The 21,029-nt window shown below is 41.2% G+C and overlaps 1 protein-coding gene across 2 annotated transcripts in view; it reads left to right on the top strand.

Moving 5' to 3' along the window:
• UPF3B (UPF3B regulator of nonsense mediated mRNA decay) overlaps positions 1-11,514 on the top strand; it is a 29,511-nt gene extending 17,997 nt beyond the window's left edge. Inside the window, exons 6-10 of one of the 2 annotated variants that reach the window (XM_077481892.1) lie at positions 854-897; positions 5,416-5,604; positions 7,747-7,889; positions 8,672-8,999; positions 10,650-11,514. In XM_077481892.1, coding sequence (XP_077338018.1) covers positions 854-897; positions 5,416-5,604; positions 7,747-7,889; positions 8,672-8,999; positions 10,650-10,793 — 848 coding nt within the window. In that variant the 3' untranslated portion in view covers positions 10,794-11,514. The remainder of the gene's footprint in view (positions 1-853; positions 898-5,415; positions 5,605-7,746; positions 7,890-8,671; positions 9,000-10,649) is intronic. The other variant, XM_077481979.1, reaches the window with a different exon arrangement.
• The last annotated feature ends 9,515 nt before the right edge of the window (positions 11,515-21,029 follow it).

Raw genomic sequence — 21,029 nt, forward strand, 5'->3', positions numbered from 1 at the left:
GTCTCCATAGCCAGATCATGGAAATCTTCCACGATTCCCTTTCACTTATTGAGATCCAAACTATCTTGGATAATAGTGCATGAACGCTTGGCGGCGATTCTAAATTATAAACTTGTCCCATTCAAGAAGACTTGGGACCCCTGGATTAAATACCTGTCAAATACTCTGAGACAGCTATGCAATGGAATGTCTGACTACTCTTTCTCTCCCCCATTTATTTATTTTTTTCGCCCCTAAGATAGGTTGCACCTTCCCCTTTCTAATGGTTTATGCCTCTTCTCCTTTTAACTGTATTCTCTCTACCTGCGCTACTATATTGCCCTTCATGGGCGCTCAGGTCCACTGGGGTATCCACAACTGCTAGAGAGTTCAGACTGGCCGGTACCTCACATCGGTATCGTGAGTTCCTCATAATTTAACGTAATACTTTCCTTTCTACATGCTATCCCACGCATACTGACTTCCGAGTAAGAGGCAAGCCTCTAAGATCTAACATAGCATTTTGCATTGAGTGAGCGCCCTTAATGTTTTTGCTTTGGTGCAATTTTTTTCTGCACTCATGATTTGTTAAAATATCCATGCAATGAAACTGGTTGGTCCAATCTGTGACCTGGATGTGATGAAAGGACTTCACAACCAGAATGTGCCAGATATGTTGCCTCACACGTCAATATATGTCTGAGCAGTCAGATTGCCAAAGGTAATTCATGCAACATTGATCTTTTTGTGGAATACCATTTCGCTGACAGTTTTTAGCTGCTTTTCACGTCCCCCTGATGATCATAAATGTCTTGAAATGGAGTGATTGTATTTTTATTAAACCTCTAAAAACAATTTACCTTTTACCTTTCAGCCAAGAAGACTACTCCCCTGTTAAGCTTTTTAAAAAATAGACAGGTATGTGTTTTATCTTTTTGTTCTTTGTTTTATTTACCCCTTTTTCACTGTTCATATTTGTACCTCTTTTTTTGGGTGTGGTTTCTTTTTTTTCTTTTTTTATTTTTTATCTGACCGGATACAGTGTAAATGTACATCTTACAGCAATCAGATATTTAGTTCAGCTAGCATTGAATCAAGACAATAAGGTCTCATGCACACTGGACGTTATAAAAAAGCCAGTAGCCTTCGCTGTAGAATGAGTTTTTGCAGTAGCTTTTTATTTTTTTTTCCCATAACTATACTCCCAAAAAAGCTTATTGCCCAAAAATGCTGATAAGTGCTAAATAGCCGCATTGGAGTGTTTTTACAGGTGAAAAACCCTTCTTGAAACCCACTAGTTCTGGGGGGGGGGGGGGGGGGGTTTCAGCTAGAAAACTCCCCTGTCAACAAAACACTGATAACAGCCTATGTGTGCATGGACACATAGGATAACATGCTGGGGAGTTTATTGGCTAAAAAGTAGCGGGAAGAATGGGGGGAAAAAATGAGGGAGGGCCTTTTTAAAAGGCCTACTCACTGAGAGTTCAGATATAACTGCCAGTGCACCCAAATCTCACAATGTTTCTGAGGCTGATTCTTAACGAATACGGTTAAGTTTCATAAAATTACTGTTGGATACCCCATTTAGGCCCCCCCCATCCTAATATGGCATTTCCACGATTCATGTAAACCGTGCAGAGCAGTTCTCCTGCTCACAGATGTCAAAGTTCAGTCCATAAATGAGTTCAGTTTAACCACTTGGAGACTAAAAACACAGTCCCTTCCAACGCTAATAGGTCTGCCAAGGTGTGGAGTAAGAGATGTCACTTGGAGACTAAGTCTTTTTTTTTGGACACTTGTTGCTTTAAGTTAAAATCAGTATTTTTTGCTGGAAATTTTTTTTTTTTTAGAACCCCCAAACATATATATATATATATATATATATATATATATATATATATATATATATATATATACACTTTTATTTTAATTTTTTTTATTTTTTTAGCAGAGACCTTAGAGAATAAGATTGTTGCACTATTTTAAAATCATTTTTTAGGGGGAAAAATACACTTCAATCATTAAAAACGAAACGGTAAAGTTAGCCCAATTTTTTTTGTATAATGTAAGAAGATGATGTTGCACCAAGAATCGTGATCTTTATTCTAAGCAAAAAAAAATCATGATTCTAATTTTATCCAGAATCGTGCAGCTCTAGGGTGGGGTAATTTGTTTCCAAAGGGCCAGTATACACTCTCTTGCAGCATTCAGAAGATGTTTAAAAGTGAATTTTTATAACAGTTAATAGATAAATGCTTATATTGTAATAAATCTGTGGATGGTGAGTCTACAAGGGACCATCCGGTAAGATTTTTTTAATGGAAGACTTCTGACCAAAAAGTGTTACTCATTGGATAGTCCCAGAAGCTATGTAGAAGGGAGCCCTTCTACCTTTTGAGGGTGCCAGCATAGGGGCGGACACAAGGGTTGATCTCATGTAAAACTTGTTGCTTTTTTTACCACCTGTTAAGTATTTTATAACCATTTTCTTAATATGTGTTTTGCTAGTAAAAGGTTTGAGCAAAAAATTTTAATTTTAGCATTTTGGGTGGCGGAGAACATAAAGTTCAAATCGTTTCCATTTTGTCAAGAAGTCCGTGTCCCGTTGATGGTCTCCAGCTATTGGCAAAGGAATAGGATTGCAATAGGGCTGGTCTAATCGGCACTGCTTTTATTGAAAATCCTCTCAAATGATGTTAGAGACCGAACATTTTGATATTTCGGTGGAAGGGCTCGCCAGCAGGAACCTATTTGAAAACAGAAAAAATCCAAGTCTAAACAAAGCATGGCTTGCATACTTGCAATGTACATAGGTTTGTTTAACAATGAAAAATGGCATAGGCAAAATATCCCTTTGGCATAGAGATTGCAGAATTGTGAGGCAGTAGAATTATGTGGTAATTAGGGCCGAAACAACTAATCGATTAATCAATTATGAAATTAATCGATTACTATTTTCATAATCGATTAATCGGCCACTAACATAATGGGGATAAAAAAAACTAAAATTAACCCTTTATAGTACAAAAAGAGCAAATCACTACTGTAAATATCATTTTCACTGTCCCGTAGTAAAAAATTAACCCCTTACAGTAGCGATTATTTGCTCTTTTTTGTACTAATTTTAGTTTTTTTTTTAACCCCATTATGTTATTAAACATCTCAGGCCTGGGTCACACCTCTGTGTTTTTTGGTGCTTTTTGCAGAAACACACTACAGTTCATTTACATGGTTTCCTATGGGACACATTCACATCCATGATTTTTTTTCAGCTGCTGCGTATTTGGAAAAGACAAGGACTTTTTTTTTTTAACGCCAAAACTGTGCTATTTTGTTTTTTTGGTTCAATATACTTCAATGGAGAAGCTGCAGAAAAGCATGTAATAATGCGTTTTTGTGGCAATTTGTGTTTTTCAATCTGCCCAACAACAAATTACCTTTTTTTTTTTTTTTTTTTTTTTTTTTTTTTTTTAAGGTTATTAACCGATTAATCGAAACCATAATCGACCAACTAATCGATTATGAAAATAATCGTTGGTTGCATCCCTAGTGGTAATAAATATGAATTGAGAATCGGCAGAAGAGGACTAGGATGATGTGAAAGAGGTTGTTTTGATCGATTTAACAGTATGAAAGGTGCCCCTAACGAGTGGCTGGGTCTTAATATGGCTGCTCATAGAGGAGGCAGGATACACCGAGATAATACCTTCCATATGGGCTTCTGGGAGCATCAATCTATCACTCTTCTCAAATGGGCAGCAGCATAATTTTTATTAGGGTCTACAAACCCAATGCTACCCCTTGATTTGGGAAGAGTTAGAATCACTCTGCTGATTTTGGCCCTATTTTCTCCCCAAAAGTAGTGCAGAAATTGGGTTCTTAGATCTTTCCGAAAACTCTGTGGTAAAGACACCAGTAGCGTTTGTAATTTAAAAAAAAAGAAAAAAGAAGCCACAGCAAAAATATTTTTAAGACCCTATTTTGTCCGAGCCATTTAAGTGCTGTTTTGTTCCAGTTTTGTAGATCTGCTCTAATCTTTAGCCAATGGTCAGAAATGTAATTTTAAAAAATCTGTCTTACGTTAGTGGGAATCGGCATGCCCAAATAATTCAAGTAATATTAAAGTCTCCTTGTTTGTTATTTTAAACAAAAAATGTCATACTTGCCTGCCCTGTGTAGTGGTTTTGCACAGAGCAGCCCAGATCCTCCTCTTCTTGGGTTCCTTGCCGGTGCTTCTGGCCCCTCTCAAGCAGCTTGCAATGGGGGCACTCGAACAGGCGTGATCCTGAGTTTCAGCTCTGCGTGTCCATTCACACTGTCTCAGCCAATGAAGAAGCAGAGTTCCCAAAGAGCCAAGGCACTCCTGCACATTGCTGGATTGAGATGGGGGCCAAGTATTTGGGGAGCTGTTGCACACAGAAGGTTTTTCACCTTCATGCATAGAATGCATTAAGGTAAACCTTGAGCCTTTAGAACCACTTTAATATAAGAAGACCACTTAAAGGTAAATTGTCGTTCTAGGTTCTGTAGTTGAGGGAATAATGTAATATTAAGAGCTTCTGATTTTGAAACATTAATTTTGTAATTAGAAAGTGCCCTGTAAATCTCCAGTTCTTGTAACAAGACTAGAAGGGAAGCTTGAGGGAACGAAAAAAACAAACAAATCAGATTGTCTGCGTATGCTGCGACTTTATGAGCATAATTAGAAATATTAAGGCCTGTACTTACCGGATGCCAGATGTTGGTCTGTAAAAACCGTTTAAAGAGGAAGTATAAAAATAAGGGGGGGACAACCTTGTTGGGTTCCATTACTTATCAAAAAAAGGGTCTGAAACAGATTAGTTGGCTCTCACAGAGAAGGTCGGATGTGAGTATAAGGCACTGACCCATGCCAACATGCTCATCCCTAAACCTATATGGGCCAGGGAGGCTAAAATGAACTCCCTGTTCACTCTATCAAAGGCTTTTGCTGTGTCAGCGGATAAAAGCATAAAGGATATGCAGGATTCCACATCATAATTCCAAAGGAGGCGTGGTCAAAGGTGTCGTCATATCTTCTCCATGCCAGCTTCGAGGCCCTTGGAAATGCCTATTTGTGGAGCTGTATTACCCAAATAATCCTCCCTTCCCCATAGGGAAGATGGGGCACCCTGGGCAACCACCCCACAAGGTACCTGTGTGTGTGTGTGTGTGTGTGTGTGTGTGTGTGTGTGATTTTCTTTTTTTGTTTTTTGTATATTTTTTTTTTGTTGGTGTAGATTGCACAGGGCACTTTTATTTTTATTTTATTTTTTCTGAATGTTTTACGACATTTAATATGACATTGCACACATGTTGTGTGCACTGATTGAAATGCATAAAAGAGTCAGAGCTGTCCTTTCTTTTATTCTTGGAAGTTGGTGCCTTTGCCTTACCGTTTTGCACACATTGTTTCAGAGACTAAGAGATGAAAAGCGTGAAGAGCGGAGGAGAAGAGAGCTAGAGCGAAAAAGACAACGTGAGGAAGAAAGGAGAAAGTGGAAAGAGGATGAGCGAAGGAAAAGGAAAGATGCAGAAAAACAAAAGAAGTATGAAAAAACTCCAGATAAAGAATCGGAAAGATCAAAAGATGAACCTAAAATTAAGGTAATGCCAAAACTTGCACAGGAATTTTATTTACATATTTAATCTTTGTTGCTGGTAATCCTTGTAAAAGCAGGGCTCAAAGTTTCAAGTCCTGAGCTACTAGCCAGGCCTTAAGAGTTACTCGCCACCAGTTGCCCCACTCAACTCCTACACTGCCCCTAATTCCCTCCCTAAACATGCCCTCTTAAATTATCTCATCAAATGATACTATTAAATGTTTTATGCAGCATTAAGTTACAAAAATATTTTACACTATTAACATAAGGCATAAAATACTATAGGTACTGTACACATCCTTACGCTATGTAGCGCACCTTATGAGGTGTGCTACGCTAGGTGACTGGGCGGGAGTGACACCTTCTTTCTGGGTTCGCATCAGACCCATCCCTAAGGCTCCACTCACACCTCCATGGGACTGCGCTGGAAACGACACTTTTCGACATGCAGCGTGGCACCCGGAGCCCTCCATATAGATTGAGGGGGGTGGCTTGTCGGAGCCCCTCCCCCACCTCCCACAAAAAAAAAAAAAAAACCGAACACTCGCCAAATGTGAACAGGCAAGTGGAAATCTTGAGGGCTGGTTTAGGGTATCCATAGACACAAGATGACAGTGGCTTCATCTGGCCACTTTTGGCCAGATAAGATGGAGAATTCATGTCCTTGATCCTGCCAATTTTGTGGGTGGATAGTTGATAAGTCGGGTTTTAAAAACTGCAATGATTGCTATTGTTCCCCCTGAGACCCCTTAGGTCTTGTTCACAAAGGCAGTACATTTGGGCAATTGAACTACATTTTCACTGTCCACTGAAACCTAACATGAAAGCTGGAGGGGGTTGTACATTTTAAAGCGATTGTAAAGTCCCCCCCCCCCTTTTTTTTTTTTTTTTTTTTTCTCCTATTAAAATGACAAACATGTTCTACTCACTCACCTGCTTTCTGCAGTGGTTTTGCATGCATGTGGCAGCCTGGATCCTCCTGTTCTTGGGTCACTGCCTGGAGCTCCAGCCCCTTCCTCCTGTTGAGTGCCCCCACAGCAAGCCACTTGCTATGTGGGCACCTGAGCCGAGCTACAGCTCCCTGTGTCCATTCAGACTGCCTGGGCCCCCCCCCCCTCATCATTGGCTGACTGAGTTTGATTGACAGCAGAGGGAGCCAATGGCACTACTGCTGTGTCTCAGCCAATCAGGAGGGATGACAAAGGCATTCTTGGCCATTGCTGGATGGGGAGGGGGCTCATATTAAGGTGTATTTGCTACCTTCACTGATTTAGCATTTTTCTATTTTTTTGTCTAATTTCTAGTCGCAATTTTTCGTTGCACTTTAAATTTTCCCGCATAGTATTGACACACTATTAAGTCAATGTTTTTGTGAGTCTTTTCAAGTAGGCGTATTCTCTGTTTAGTAATTCTCTGTAGCGCAACCCACTCTCTTTTTCTTTCATGCCAAATGTAGTATAACATTTGGGTTGCTGCTTCTTTTTAGTTTTTTATAAATTCTTTTTTGCTAAGCGCGGCTTTCCTCTTTTTTCTAAGTATTAGGGGGGCTGGGGTGGGGTTGCTCCACAAGCATTAAAGAAGTCCAGCCTCAGCTTTTTAGGCTGGGCTTCTCCTTCTCCTTCTCTTTTTTTCACTCCTGTGACCCGTTTTCAGCAGAGAGCGGACTGAAGTCCTCTCTCTGCTGATGTGTCTGCCATCAGTCGAGGCAACGTGTCTTTCCGACTTCCAAGTCTGGATCCACCAGCTGCCTTGATTGATGGCAGTCTCAGCGAGATGCTGAGACGGCCACTCCCCACCCCTCCAAAGCTCATAGCTCCAATGAGCGTGGAGAAGCAGAGAGCAGAGACGCTGACAGTCGGAAGCTTTCCTCTCAGGAATCTGTGATAACTGAGCCCTCAGCGGCTCGGTTCTCAGTGCAGATACGGAAGGGGACAGCTGCAGCATCGGTCTGATGCTCCATTCACATAGGTAAGTATTAATATAAAATAAAAATCCCATACTTCTACCTTTACAACCACTTTAAGCATCCTCAGAATGTCCTGGCTCTCCTACTACTTGCAGGTGTTTTGTTGTATGTGTGGTCCATTTTCTTGACTTTAGTGCTAGATTATTTTTGGTATTAAGTAGATGTTTCTTGCTTGTAAAGCTGCTTAGGAAACCTGAAAAAGATGATGAACAGGATTCTGAGAAGAAATTTAAGGCCAAAAAAACTGAGAAAGAGACTGGGCGGGAAGATCGCAGCTCAGCAGTAAAGAGACTGGATGGTGACCACGCAGAGAAGACCAAAAGGTATGGTGTTTTTCATTGCAGGTAAAGATTGATAAGATAACTCTTTCTGAATACGTTACAATTTGATATATTTGCTAATAAAAAGCACATGCACTATATATGCATAAATAGCTTGGTCAGATGTCAGAACATGTTATTTGTACATTAGGAACTTTTTTTCAAAGGGATCTCCTAAGTCAGCTTTGATTACCTTTTTTGTTTGTGTGGTAAGGTGTTCACATGAATCTGTCATCTATGTATCGTATTCCTGATCTACTCGTTCCAGATAACCGGAAGGTTGCTGAACGAAATCTTTTCTCTGGTCAGAAGATGGGTCCTTGCTCTTAAAATATTACTACTCTTCCACTCAAACTTTAGTGGAGTTGTTTCTGTATTTGCAATCTGTGTGGTTTGTTCTCCTCTTACAGTGGTATTGTCTCATGTTTTCAAATGCGCATACATACAGCATTGTTGTAGCGCATCCTGTCACTGAGCTCCAGGGACCCCCCTGAGTTGTCTTGCCCCTGTTTTTGTTTTTTTGAGAACCCTGATGTGCGTTGGAAAATGGTACCAAACTGCAAGACGGAATCTCTAGTTTCAAATCTGTAACAACATGTTTGAAAATGTTACTAATTTTTTATTTTTTTTTTAATAACCAAGTCAAGTTTACCTTTGGTTGACTCAATGGCCAAATGTGTGTTGGTTGGGTCAAAATGAAATTTTTCCTAAAGAGATTCATGTGAAGTGATGAAAATCCTGTACAGTGACGTAATTGTTTTTTTTTTTTTCTTTTGAAAATTTAGATGTGAAAATGAATATGTAAAAGATTACAGAGAAAAGGATTACAGGGACAAAGATTATGAGCAAGAGCGGCGTGCAAGAAGGGAGAAGGAGAAGCACCAGTATGAAGAAGAGCGCAGAAAGCAAAGGGATCGTTACGAAAAAGACAGATCTTTCCGGAGAAGAGAGGATGACTACAGGAAGGAGCGCGAAGCAGTCCGAGAGAGGGCAAGGAAGGACACTAGTGAAAGTCAGCAAGCAACTGAAAAAAACGAGCGCCAGTCCCGGGAGGAGAAGAAAGAAGATGCCGCCAAGAGAGATCGGATAAGGAACAAGGTGAGCTTATGCCTTGTGAGTTAAGTCCCCTAAAATTTATATTTCTTCAGTAATGCTTTAAAGAGCTGTTTTGCATAGAACATCTGATTTGATGTCGGTTACGGGTAGTGGTGTATTTTGGTTTTGTGCTGCCCAAGGCAAGACTATAAAATTGGGTGCCTTCCCCCATGTAAATTTGTCCCACCCCTTCCTGTCTGTTGACACCTGCCACCATCTGATCCTGTCTGCCAAAAACAGACGGATGGGGGATCTATTCCCCATCTCTCTGGTGGATCAGATGGCAGTCTGATGCAAATGGACAGGCGGTCCATTTCCATCCAACTCCCCTATAGAGGAGAGCAGGCTGTGTATGTGCCTGCTCTGCATAGCAGACAGATCCCCCCCCCCCCCCCCCCCCCCCCCCCCCCCCCCCCCCCAAGTAGGCGGATCTGCTTTAAAAGGACTCTTACTATGGTTTTTTTTTTTTAATTTAAATTATTTCTTTCAATTTTTATTTTGATTTTTTCTTCCCTTTCTCTGCAGCATGAGCTGCACTGCGGATGAGTGAGATAGGAGTTTACCATATTTAATTCACAAACTGACAAATTGTAAACACAGTTTACTATGTGTCAATGAATGATTAATGAATACAGAAGCGATCAGTACCTAGGGGCACATAGCAATCAAAGATGGGGGTTGGGGTGGGATCTATTTGGACAAACCATCTATGGATGCCTTGCAACTCCCAAAGTTGTTGGGAGGACAGAGAAGGGAAGCTGACAGCTGCACGGCATTGGGTTTGCGGAGGTCAGTGCAGTAGAGTGAAGTAGCAGGAAGAGGGAGCCCCCCCAAAACTGGTGACCTGATTGTTTACCTTGCAGTAGATATTCCCCTGATTATGGGTACTGTTTCCCAGCTTTTAAACATGAAGTTAATAAATATCTTTTTTGATTTGTTATGCTGCTTTTTCAGCTTTCCACTTTTATTGCAAACATCTATTTTGGTTTTAATTAAAGATATGTTTAATGGAAGGTATACTGTGTTACTGGAGAATATGGTGGTGTTTATGTTATTGCTACATTGTTGCATTATTTTGCAACGTAACATAATTCGAATATGGTGCAATATTATCTGTCTCCCTGCACTCTACTGGCTATTAGAACATATTTGCTGTATTGAAGTAACACTAGCCATAGATGACAGAGGTAATTTTATTTGCTTCAGAATACTGGGAAATTAAAAAGATGCCCCCCCAGCATGTATGTTAATGCATTTCTAATAAAGTCTTCATATTAATGACAGTACAGACATTATTAGCATTGTGGAGTAGGTAAACATACTACAAAGTATATAGAATGCTGAAGTCTGGGGTATGTCTTATACTGCACAATGTATAGAAAAGACACCTGAAAATGCACCACCGCCAAACTTGCCACGTATATCAACCAGCCATATATGAATGTGCAGGCAGTCACTTGTTGGCCTTCAGAAAGATCTGAAGCATTCGCTTTCATTTCCCCTGGATGGCTATATGAAATGTAGCTTCCCCCACTTTATGCACATCACACCTCCCTGTCTACCTTCAGAGTATTGCATGGAATATATTGATGGTGTGTGTGTACATTATACTATAAATATATGTAAATGTACTGTAATTTCAATATTGTAATGTATTTAACATTACAGGACCGCCCAGCAATGCAACTGTACCAACCTGGGGCAAGGAGCAGAAGCAGACTAACACAGTGCGACAAGAGCCCAGCCAAATCAAGTGATCTGTCTGAGAAGAAACCCGAGGGTGAGACCAGTGATCAGTGCAAAGGCGAGTAAGAAGCTGAAAGATGTGGAGTGTCCTGCCCGTCATGACAACCAAAGAAAACAAACCCTGCAATCCAGAAGTGCCTTCATAGAGAAGGAGCCGGGAGCAGGCAGGAGAGGTGTCCAGAGGCAGAGGAGCCTCTTTGAGGGGGTTGCACACAGAGTTTGGCTAAGAATCCACCATGGATTTTCATAGCAACAAGACTGCTGACAGAATGTTTAGTTCTTAGTGTTGTAGTGGTCATGGTGAGAGAGAGAGAGAGAGAATGGTGGAAATCTTCAGTTTACAATATCTTGTCTCGTGGCCTTAATGAAACATGAGTCCTCCATTCCTGTACTGGCAGAAGGTTATAACAGAAGAGTATTTTTGAATGTTATTTCAGCCCAGTATTACATAGGCTGTTTCCATAGAGCTTGCCCTGTATTTCAGTTTTGCAGTTTAGGTGTTGAAAAATGTTGCTTTGTATTCCTTCCTGGAGTCCAGAACAATCGCTGCTGTACAATGCTGTAAAGATTCAGAGCAATGCTGTAATTTTTTGGTTTTCCTAATTATTTTCTTACAGATCTTTATTATAACAGATGTCTAAGTTGGCAGATTCTCAGTCATATGACAGCTTATTTTATCACGTATGGAGCATATAAAGAGTTGGTTATCCTTATAAGGAAATGTAACCTAAATGTTTTCTTAACTTTTTTTCTATTGAAAATAAAATAATTTCACTGGAAACTAGAATGTGTTTGTTTCCTCTGCTGTGAACGGAACTGTACAGAAATTTGCCTTTTCAAATTTTGATTAAAAAACAAAGAACTCCTCCTAGGCTGTAATGCTGCAGCTGCATGGATGACATTAATAGCTGGTTACCATGAGTTTTGGCCTTTTTTGATGGTTTATTAGCAGCACGTTGATTTTAGTGTGTAGCAAAATTAAGCAGGCAAGTAATGTGTATGTAAACTGTCTTCATTAGGAAGACTCACTTTATCTATCTAGCTGTCACCAGAAAAGGAATAGAAGAAAAACCTTCCAATGAGGACACTTATTCCAGTAACAGTGGCCTACAAGGGGATTTCCCTCATGTTGGAAAGATTTACTTTGGGACAGGAAGTGAATAGAAGTCTCCCAATGGTACACTAATGTTAAAAAGTTTTACCAATTTCTTCTCTATCCAGAATTAATAAACCCAGGTGATTGCCAGGGATTCCTGTGGGGCTATACCTTCTTCTCCTTTAGTGCTTAGGCTTGGTTTAGAACAAAAAGGAAAAAACACTGCGCTATTTCAAAACGAAAAAAGTGAGGAAAAGTAGTGAAACTACAAAATTTCTGTGGGAAACACAGCCCAGCTGCTAGCACACAAACAAACCAAGTTCACATAACATATAAAAATTAGTGCTGCGCTTAAAGGCACCTATTTAAATAGGTGAAAAAAATGTGCATAACTAACGAACAAACAAGTGAATGGAAAGTCCATGAAATATTTAAGAACAGTCCCAAAATTAATCACTCTGGTGCATCTAGAGCTTGGTTAAAAGTCCTCAGATGGCATTCAAGGTAAAATATCTTGTCATGTTCTCAAAAACTCTTGAAAATGGGTTATAGGCAAGTAGAGAAAGTAGATACTCTTACCAGATGGGTTGGACACATTCACCGTATAGTAGTGTGTCTTGCAAGCTTATGGGGGGGCTCCAACCACTCACCCCAGTACACCGACCAGATGTTATTTTCCTCTCAGGGTTCCTTACGGTATCCGGATGGGGAAGGTGAGTAGGGTTTCCGTACCATAAACTACTGTAGAGCTTGGTGCCAGAAGTCTCGTGAGGGTTCACCATAAAAGGAACAAAGCATAAAAAACGCCTCGCATGGTGAAATACAACCAATGATGGTTTATCATTGTGGGGAGCAAACAACTGAGGGCCAGCAGTTGTTTGCTCCCCACATTGCTATTGTTTTTATGTATCACGTGATTTTATAATTTTAAGTTCTGTTTATCAGAATTTTTTCAATAAACCATCATTGGTTGTATTTCACCATGCGAGGCGTTTTTTATGCATCAGTTTCACGCTGCAGGAGAGACACAAGCAAAGATGGCTTATAAGAGGTTTGATGACAGGCATTTCCTTTGACACATTTACTACTGAATCAGGCTGAGCATTAATAGCAAACACAAGCCCTAGTGCATTAACGTTTATTGAACTTAATAAAATAATAAAAAGCCAAGTGACACACTCACAAACTGCTGGATGGCATCTGATGTCAATGCCATAACTAATCCGGCAGTTTGTGAGTGTGTCACTTGGCTTTTTATTCTTTTATTAAGTTCAATAAGCGTTAATGCACTAGGGCTGGTGTGCGCTCTTTCTTGCTTTTGTACTTTATAGATTGTCTGCCACCCAGTGGACTCCAGTAAGAGCAGCAACGCCCGGAGTGGATCCTATACATATTGTTTAGAAGCATTTTAGTGGAATTGGACAGGTGGGGACAGCGCCGTGCTTGATATATATATATTTGAGCATTAATAGCAGCAGCAGAGCCCAACTATTGCTCAAGCAGTGGATGCATTCCTTCTGGTAGTACCTCTGCTTTATGCATTGGGCTATGGTCAGAAGGGGGGTGAAAAACACCTCAAAAAAGGTCTCTAGAAAGACTACTACTGTCATACGGAAGCCTAGATCCATCCCAGTAAAGATGGCATCCTCCCCTGAGAGTAATATGGCTGGACAGAGTGAGCCATCAGGAGGGGCAAGTGTTGCAGCTGCTTTTAACACTGCAGCCCCTGTGTATATTACTAAGGAGGTTTTTTTTTCTTCAACCAATTTAAGCTTGGAGAAAAAAATTGATGCTTTAATTGCATCCCAGAGTGGGACTAAGTGCAGCAGGTCCCCATCCATTGCTGCAGCAGGACCCTCATGCTGAGGAACAAGGAGAGCGAGATGACAATTTTCTTTCAAAGGACCAGGAAGAGGCTGATACAGTGGTGTGAAAAAGTGTTTGCCCCCTTCCTCATTTCCTGTTCCTTTGCATGTTTGTCACACTTAAGTGTTTCGGAACATCAAACCAATTTAAACAATAGTCAAGGACAACACAAGTAAACACAAAATGCAATTTGTAAATGAAGGTGTTTATTATTAAAGGTGAAAAAAAATCCAAACCATCATGGCCCTGTGTGAAAAAGTGATTGCCCCCTAAACCTAATAACTGGTTGGGCCACCCTTAGCAGCAACAACTGCAACCAAGCGTTTGCGATAACGTGCAATGAGGCTTTTACAGCGTCCTGGAGGAATTTTGGCCCACTCATCTTTGCAGAATTGTCCTAATTCAGTTACATTAGAGGGTATTCGAGCATGAACGGCCTTTTTAAGGTCATACCACAACATCTCAATAGGATTCAGGTCAGGACTTTGGCTAGGCCACTCCAAAGTCTTCAATTTGTTTTTCTTCAGCCATTCGGTGGTGGACTTGCTGGTGTGTTTAGGATCATTGTCCTGCTGCAGAACCCAAGTTCGTTTCAGCTTGAGAACACGAACAGATGGTCGGACATTCTCCTTCAGGATCTCTTGGTAGACAGCAGAATTCATAGTTCCTTTTATCACGGCAAGTCTTCCAGGTCCTGAAGCAGCAAAACAGCCCCAGACCATCACACTACCACCACCATATTTTACTGTTGGTATAATGTTCTTTTTATGAAATGCAGTGTTCCTTCTACGCCAGATATACTTGGACACACACCTTCCAAAGAGTTCCACTTTTGTCTCATCGGTCCACAGAATGTTGTCCCAAAAGTCTTGGGGATCATCAAAATGTGTTGTGGAGAAATTGAGACGAGCTTTGATGTTCTTTTTGCTCAGCAGTGGTTTTCTCCTTGGAACTCTGCCATGCAGGCCATTTTTGTCCAGTCTTTTCCTGATGGTGGAGGCATGAACGCTGACCTTAACTGAGGCAAGTGAGGCCTGCAGTTCCTTGGACGTTGTTGTGGGGTCTTTTGTGACCTCTTGGATGAGTCGTCGCTGCGCTCTTGGGGTAATTTTGGGCGGCCGGCCACTCCTGGGAAGGTTCACCACTGTTCCATGTCTTCGCCATTTGTGGATAATGGCTCTCACTGTGGTTCGCTGGATTCCCAAAGCTTTGGAAATGGCTTTATAACCCTTTCCAGACTGATAGATCTCAATTACTTTCTTTCTCAATTGTTCCTGAATTTCTTTGGGTCTCGGCATGATGTGTAGCTTTTAAGGATCTTCTGGTGGACCTTACTGTGTCAAGCAGCTTCTATTTAAGTGATGCCTTGATTGTGAACAGGTGTGGCAATAATCAGGCCTGGGTGTGGCTATAGAAATTGAACTCAGGTGTGGACAACCACAGTTATAGTATGTTTTAACAAGGGGGGCAATCACTTTTTCACACAGGGCCATGATGGTTTGGATTTTTTTTCACCTTTAATAATAAACACCTTCATTTACAAATTGCATTTTGTGTTTACTTGTGTTGTCCTTGACTATTGTTTAAATTGGTTTGATGTTCCGAAACACTTAAGTGTGACAAACATGCAAAGGAACAGGAAATGAGGAAGGGGCAAACACTTTTTCACACCACTGTATCTCCTCTTCCGAAGAATATGATACGGAAGTATCAGGTTCACAGGAAAGGTTGTTGGTACAATCTCTCACTGAATTGGTCCACTCCACACTTTTACTGCCAATAACGCAGTCAGTCGATGAGCCCACTTCTGGTTTGGGTTCACTAAAGCCTCCCCAATCTGTTCATTCTTTTCCTATCCATCAAAGGCTAAGGAAGCTAATGTATTCTGAATGGGTGCACCCAGATAAACCGTTTTTTTCTCCGAAAAAGTTTTCAATACTTTATCCTATGGAGGAAGAGTTTTACAAGAAATGGGGAATTCCAGCAATTAATGCTGCTATATCCTCTGTTAAAAACCTGACGTGTCCAATAGACAGTGCTCATATGCTAAAGCATCCAAAAGATAAGTTGGAGTTCATTTTTCAAAACTATTTTGCTTGCAAATTCAGTCGTTCAACCTGTGCTGGCAGCAATCGGAGTATCTCAGTCCTATATATGTACTCAGTTATTCCTGATCAGCAGGCCCAGGATTTGGCTGGAATATCAGAAGCATTGTGTTTTACGGTAGACGCTATGAAAGATTCTATTCTCCAGGCCTCACGGCTCATGCTAGGGCTGGTACATTTGCGTAGAATCCTATGGTTGAAAAAATTGGTCAGCTGAAGCCCCATGCAAAAAGCTCTTGGCCAGTTTCCCTTTTCATGGTGAACGGTTGTTTGGAAACTATTTGGATAAGTATATCCAAAGAATTTCTAATGGGATAAGTTCCCTTTTATCAGTTAAGAAGTTTAAGCATTTTTCTTTTAAACGTGCTTCTTCTCCAGTGCCGGGGCATCAGCCTCTAGGGAGTCACGACGGCCTCCACTGTCCGGTTCAAGAGGTAAACCTCAGGGTCAGTCCCAGGGTCAAAAGAGGACCTGGGGGAAGAAACCCACAAAACAGTACTAAAGCCTCCTTATGAAGGGGTGCTTCACTCGCTCAAGTGGGGGGGGGGGGGGGGCTCTACAGTTTTCAAGGGTCTGGCAAGAACAATGTCAAGACAGATGGGTGGCTTCCTCAATTTCTCTAGGTTACAAACTAGAGTTCCGAGAGTTCCCGTCTCCTCGTTTTTCTCAGCTCAAACATTCCCAGACATCCAGTGAAAAAGAAGTCTCTCTTTCTAGCTTTGGATCATCTCTTGTCTCAAAGAGCGATATCGGTGGTCCCCTTGGAAGAGCAAGGTTTGGGGTTTTATTCAAACCTGTTCACAGTTCCAAAACCAAACGGGGATGTCAGACCCATTTTAGATCTCAAAGATCTAAACCAGTTTTTGAATATCCGCTCTTTTCGCATGGAGTCAATCCGATCAGTAGTCTCCATCCTACAAGGGGGAGAACTTCTGGCATCAATCGACATCGAGGATGCTTATCTCCATGTGCCGATTTTTCCCCACTCACCAGAAATGTCTACGCTTCGAGGTATAAAATCTTAATTTCCAGTTTGTAGCTCTGCCTTTCGGTCTAGCTACTGCACCTCGAGTGTTTACAAAGGTCCTGGCTCCTCCTTTTGCCAGGTTAAGGGCTCAAGGTAGAACAATACTAGCCTACTTAGACGATCTACTCTTGATAGATCAATCAGTAGCCCGCTTAAACCAAACTTTGATCACCGCAGTCAGCTACCTGGAAAACCTAGGTTGGTGTCTCAACCTAGAGAAATCCTCATTAAAACCATCAAGGAGATTGCAGTACTTGGGGCTGATCATAGATACAACTTAGAGGGTGTTTCTGCTCCAGGAATGGATCAGTTCCATAAAGGGAACTGATTCAGTTGGTCAAAACAAAGAAGAATCCTTCTATTTGACTTTGCATGAGATTGTTGGGAAAGATGGTGGCTTCTTTCAAGGTCGTTCCTTATGCGCAGTTTCATTCAAGACTGCTGCAAAACAGTATCCTGTCAACTTGGAACAAGAATCTCCAAGCTCTGGACTTCCCAATGTGTTTATTCCCCAATGTGCATCAGAGCCTCAACTGGTGGTTGATATCAAAGAATCTTCAAAAAGAGAAATCCCTTCTACCAGTTACATGGAAGGTGGTAACAGATGCCAGCCTTCTGGGCTGGGGAGCAGTCCTGGAAGAAGTGTCTGTCCAAGGGAAATGGTCCAAATCAGAGAGGATCTTGCCCATCAATATTCTAGAGATTCGGGCAGTACGCCTGGCCCTAGAAGCCTGGACGCTCAGACTACGGAATTGTCCTGTCAGAATCCAATCCGACAATGCCACAGTGGTGGCCTGTATCAATCACCAAGGGGGCACGAGAAGTCATGGGGCCCAGAGAGAGGTGAATCATATTCATTCTTGGACAGAAAGCAACACATTCCTTGCCTATCAGCAATTTTCATTTCAGGGATAGAGAATTGGCAGGTGGACTACTTGAGTCGCCAACAATTGTTCTTTCTGTCAATATCTCAAAAATGGGGGCGGTCCGGACATGGATTTGTTTGCGCCCAGATTCAAAAACAAGATTGACAACTTTGTGTTAAGGACAAGGGATCCAATGGCATGCGGAACAGATGCCTTGGTCTTTCCGTGGGATCAGTTTTCACTGATCTATGCATTCCTTCCTGTTCTGCGGCTTCCGTGTCTTCTTCGCAGGATCAAGCAAGAAGGGAAAGAGGTGATTCTTGTGGCCCAAGAGATCTTGGTTTGCCAAGATCATAAAAATGACGGTAGGGGACCCTTGGAACCTACCACTGTGGCCAGACCTTCTCTGGCAAGGTCCGTTATTTCATCCTATCTTGCAAACGCTAAATTTAAGGGTTTGGCTATTGAGACCCACATTCTAAAGGACTGTGGGCTGTCAGCTTCAGTAGTTTCTAATGCTAGGAAACCGGCCTCCAGAGTCATATACTATAGCATCTGAAAGGCATATGTCTCCTGGTGTTAATCCAGGGGTTGGCACCCCAGAAAATGTCATAGGTAGGATCCTTGAATTCCTACAGATGGGATTAGAAATAAAGCTGACCTTGAGTACTATCAAGGGCCAGGTGTTGGCCTTATAGGTATTTTTTCAACATCCACTTGCTTTACACTCTCTGGGGGGTATCTTTTTTTCAGGGGGTAAGGCAGATTAATCCCCCAGTTAGGTCACCCCTGGACCCTTGGGAATTCAAATTTAGTCCTGTCGGCTTTACAAAAACAGCCTTTTGGGCCAATTTGAGATATTCCCTTGGTCCTCTTGACGAGGAAAATAATTTTCTTGGTTACCATATCTTCTGCAAGAAGAGTATTGGAGTTAGCTGCTCTTTCTTGTAAAGAGCCATATTTGATTATTCATAAGGATAAGGTTGTATTACGACCTCATCCTAATTTCCTACCGAAGGTAGTGTCAGGTTTTCAGTTAAACCAGAATATTGTTCTGCTTTCATTTTTTTCCAGAACCTCATTCTGAAAAAAAGTCAGTAAAGTCACTACATTCTCTTGATGTGGTGAAGAGCGGTCAAGATCTATTTGAAAGTGACCGCTCAAATTCGTAAACCAGATGTTTTGTTTTTGTTGCCAGACGGTCCTAAAAGAGGACAGGCAGCATTGAAACCTACTATTTCTAAATGGATTTGTCAAGTGATTGTTTAAGCTTATGGTTTAAAGAGGAAAATTCCTTCTTTTCATATTAAAGAGCACTCCACCGGGGCTGTTAGTGCTTCTTGGGCAGTGCATCACCAAGCCTCCATGGCTCAAATCTGCAAGGCCGCAACTTGGTCTTCAGTCCATACATTTACCAGATTCTATCGAGTAGATGTAAAAGGTCATGAGAATAGCGCTTTTGGGCGCAGTGTACTGCAAGCTGCAGTATAAGTCCTCTAGTCTCTTAGTGCCCTACTTTTGTTGTGTCTCCCTCCCTTCAGTTGCCATTGCTTTGGGACATCCCACATAGTAACTACTATGACTCTGTGTCCCGTGATGTACGATAAGAAAATAGGATTTTTATTACCTGCAAAATCCTTTTCTTTGACGTACATCACGGGACACAAAGGTCCCTCCCTTCTTTTTTTTATAAACGTGTATTGCTTTGCTACAAAACTGAGGAACTCCCAGCAGTGGGAGGGGTTATATAGGGAGTGCACTTTTTGTCTTGGGGTGTACCAGTGTCCATCACCTAAAGGTGGCCTATAACCCACATAGTAACTACTATAGCTCTGTGTCCTGTGATGTACTTCAAAGAAAAGGATTTTATAGGTAAGCTGTTATAAAAATCTTATTTTCCTTGCAGTGCATTGGAAAATATTATTACGTCCTTTTTTTTTTTTGGCTTTCGGGAAGCGATGAGGGCTCATCAAAAATTGCAAGAATTGTTTTTATCTCTTTTTAAATCTGCAACTACAGAAAAATGTGTTGATCCTGCCAGAAATACACCAAACTTGTGGTTCCTGTGCATTGCTGCCTGTGCTGCAGTTAAATACAAAATTGTTTTATCGGCCCTACCTAGCAACAAATACCAGATACCTCCTTCCAGTATCAGTGGTAATCAGAAATGGGTGCATGTCCAGTTCTGAATGTATAATGCTCAAAAAACAATGGATTATTGCACTTAAGAGAAATCAACTTCCTTATTGATACAACTTCATAAATCCACACAACAGGGGTACAGCAAGAGGAGTGAGACTTTGGGGGTTATTTACTAAAGGCAAATCCACTTTTCACTGAAAGTACACTTGGAAGTGCAGTCACTCTAAATATAAGGGGCAGATCTGAAATGAGGGGAAGCTCTGCTGATTTTATCATTAAATTAGTGCAAGCAAAAATGCTGTTTTTTATTTTCCTTGCATGTTCCCCGTGGATCTACAGTGACTTTACTTCCAGTGCAAAGTGGATTTTCCTTTAGTAAATAACCCCCATTGAAAGTGTTTACTGCTAAAAAGCATTTAATCATAGATGATATAATTAATTAAGCACTTTTTTTTTTTTTTTTTTTAAGCCTGAAATGCCTTGTGAGTGCATTCTTTGTGACTGAGTTACTAAAGGATACATAGTTGGCTGTTGCTGACTGGCACTGTTCATGGCATTATACAGTATATTACTAAAATCAGCTCCATGGCTGAATGCAGAGGTTGGCACCTAAGTTCTCATTGCTCCTAATGTTCAGCTGCCTAGCAGCAGTTAAATTCCCTACACAATCTTTGTGCACTGCAAATGTATGCTTAGAATTCAGCTATACGGATGAAAAAATAGAAAATAAAGATTGTGCTGACAAAGTGTCATGGAAGAAAAACCAATTGGGTATAAAGATACCAGTTTCCAGTGATTGTTGGGTTTTTAGTCAATGATTAATAATTTGCACTACTCAACTTTTCTGATTCAATAGAACTATAAATGTATCTATCAGGAATAAAATCTGTTAGAGTGCAACTAGGACGGTGTGTCCCCAAAAAAAAAACACCTAATATCTGTATACCATAATGCAGCACACCACTTTTAGCCCCCCGTTCACGCTAAATCCGACGCTAAAATAGTGTGACTTCACTTGAAATCTCACAATTTCAAAGCCGCATGTCTGTGTGACTTGGCTGACATCTGTGGGACTCTATGCAAGTCGCACCTGATATCGCTAAAAAGTGCAGGAACTTCTTTCTCAAATCAGTACGGCTCCACAAAGTCACCACTGCGCTGATTTGAACAGTTCCTTTCGTTCCCGTGCCGACAATAGGG

Source organism: Lithobates pipiens, unplaced genomic scaffold (assembly GCF_037356315.1).
Source record: "Lithobates pipiens isolate NorthernLeopardFrog02 unplaced genomic scaffold, aLitPip1_a1.2 Scaffold_1, whole genome shotgun sequence".
Taxonomy (NCBI): domain Eukaryota; kingdom Metazoa; phylum Chordata; class Amphibia; order Anura; family Ranidae; genus Lithobates; species Lithobates pipiens.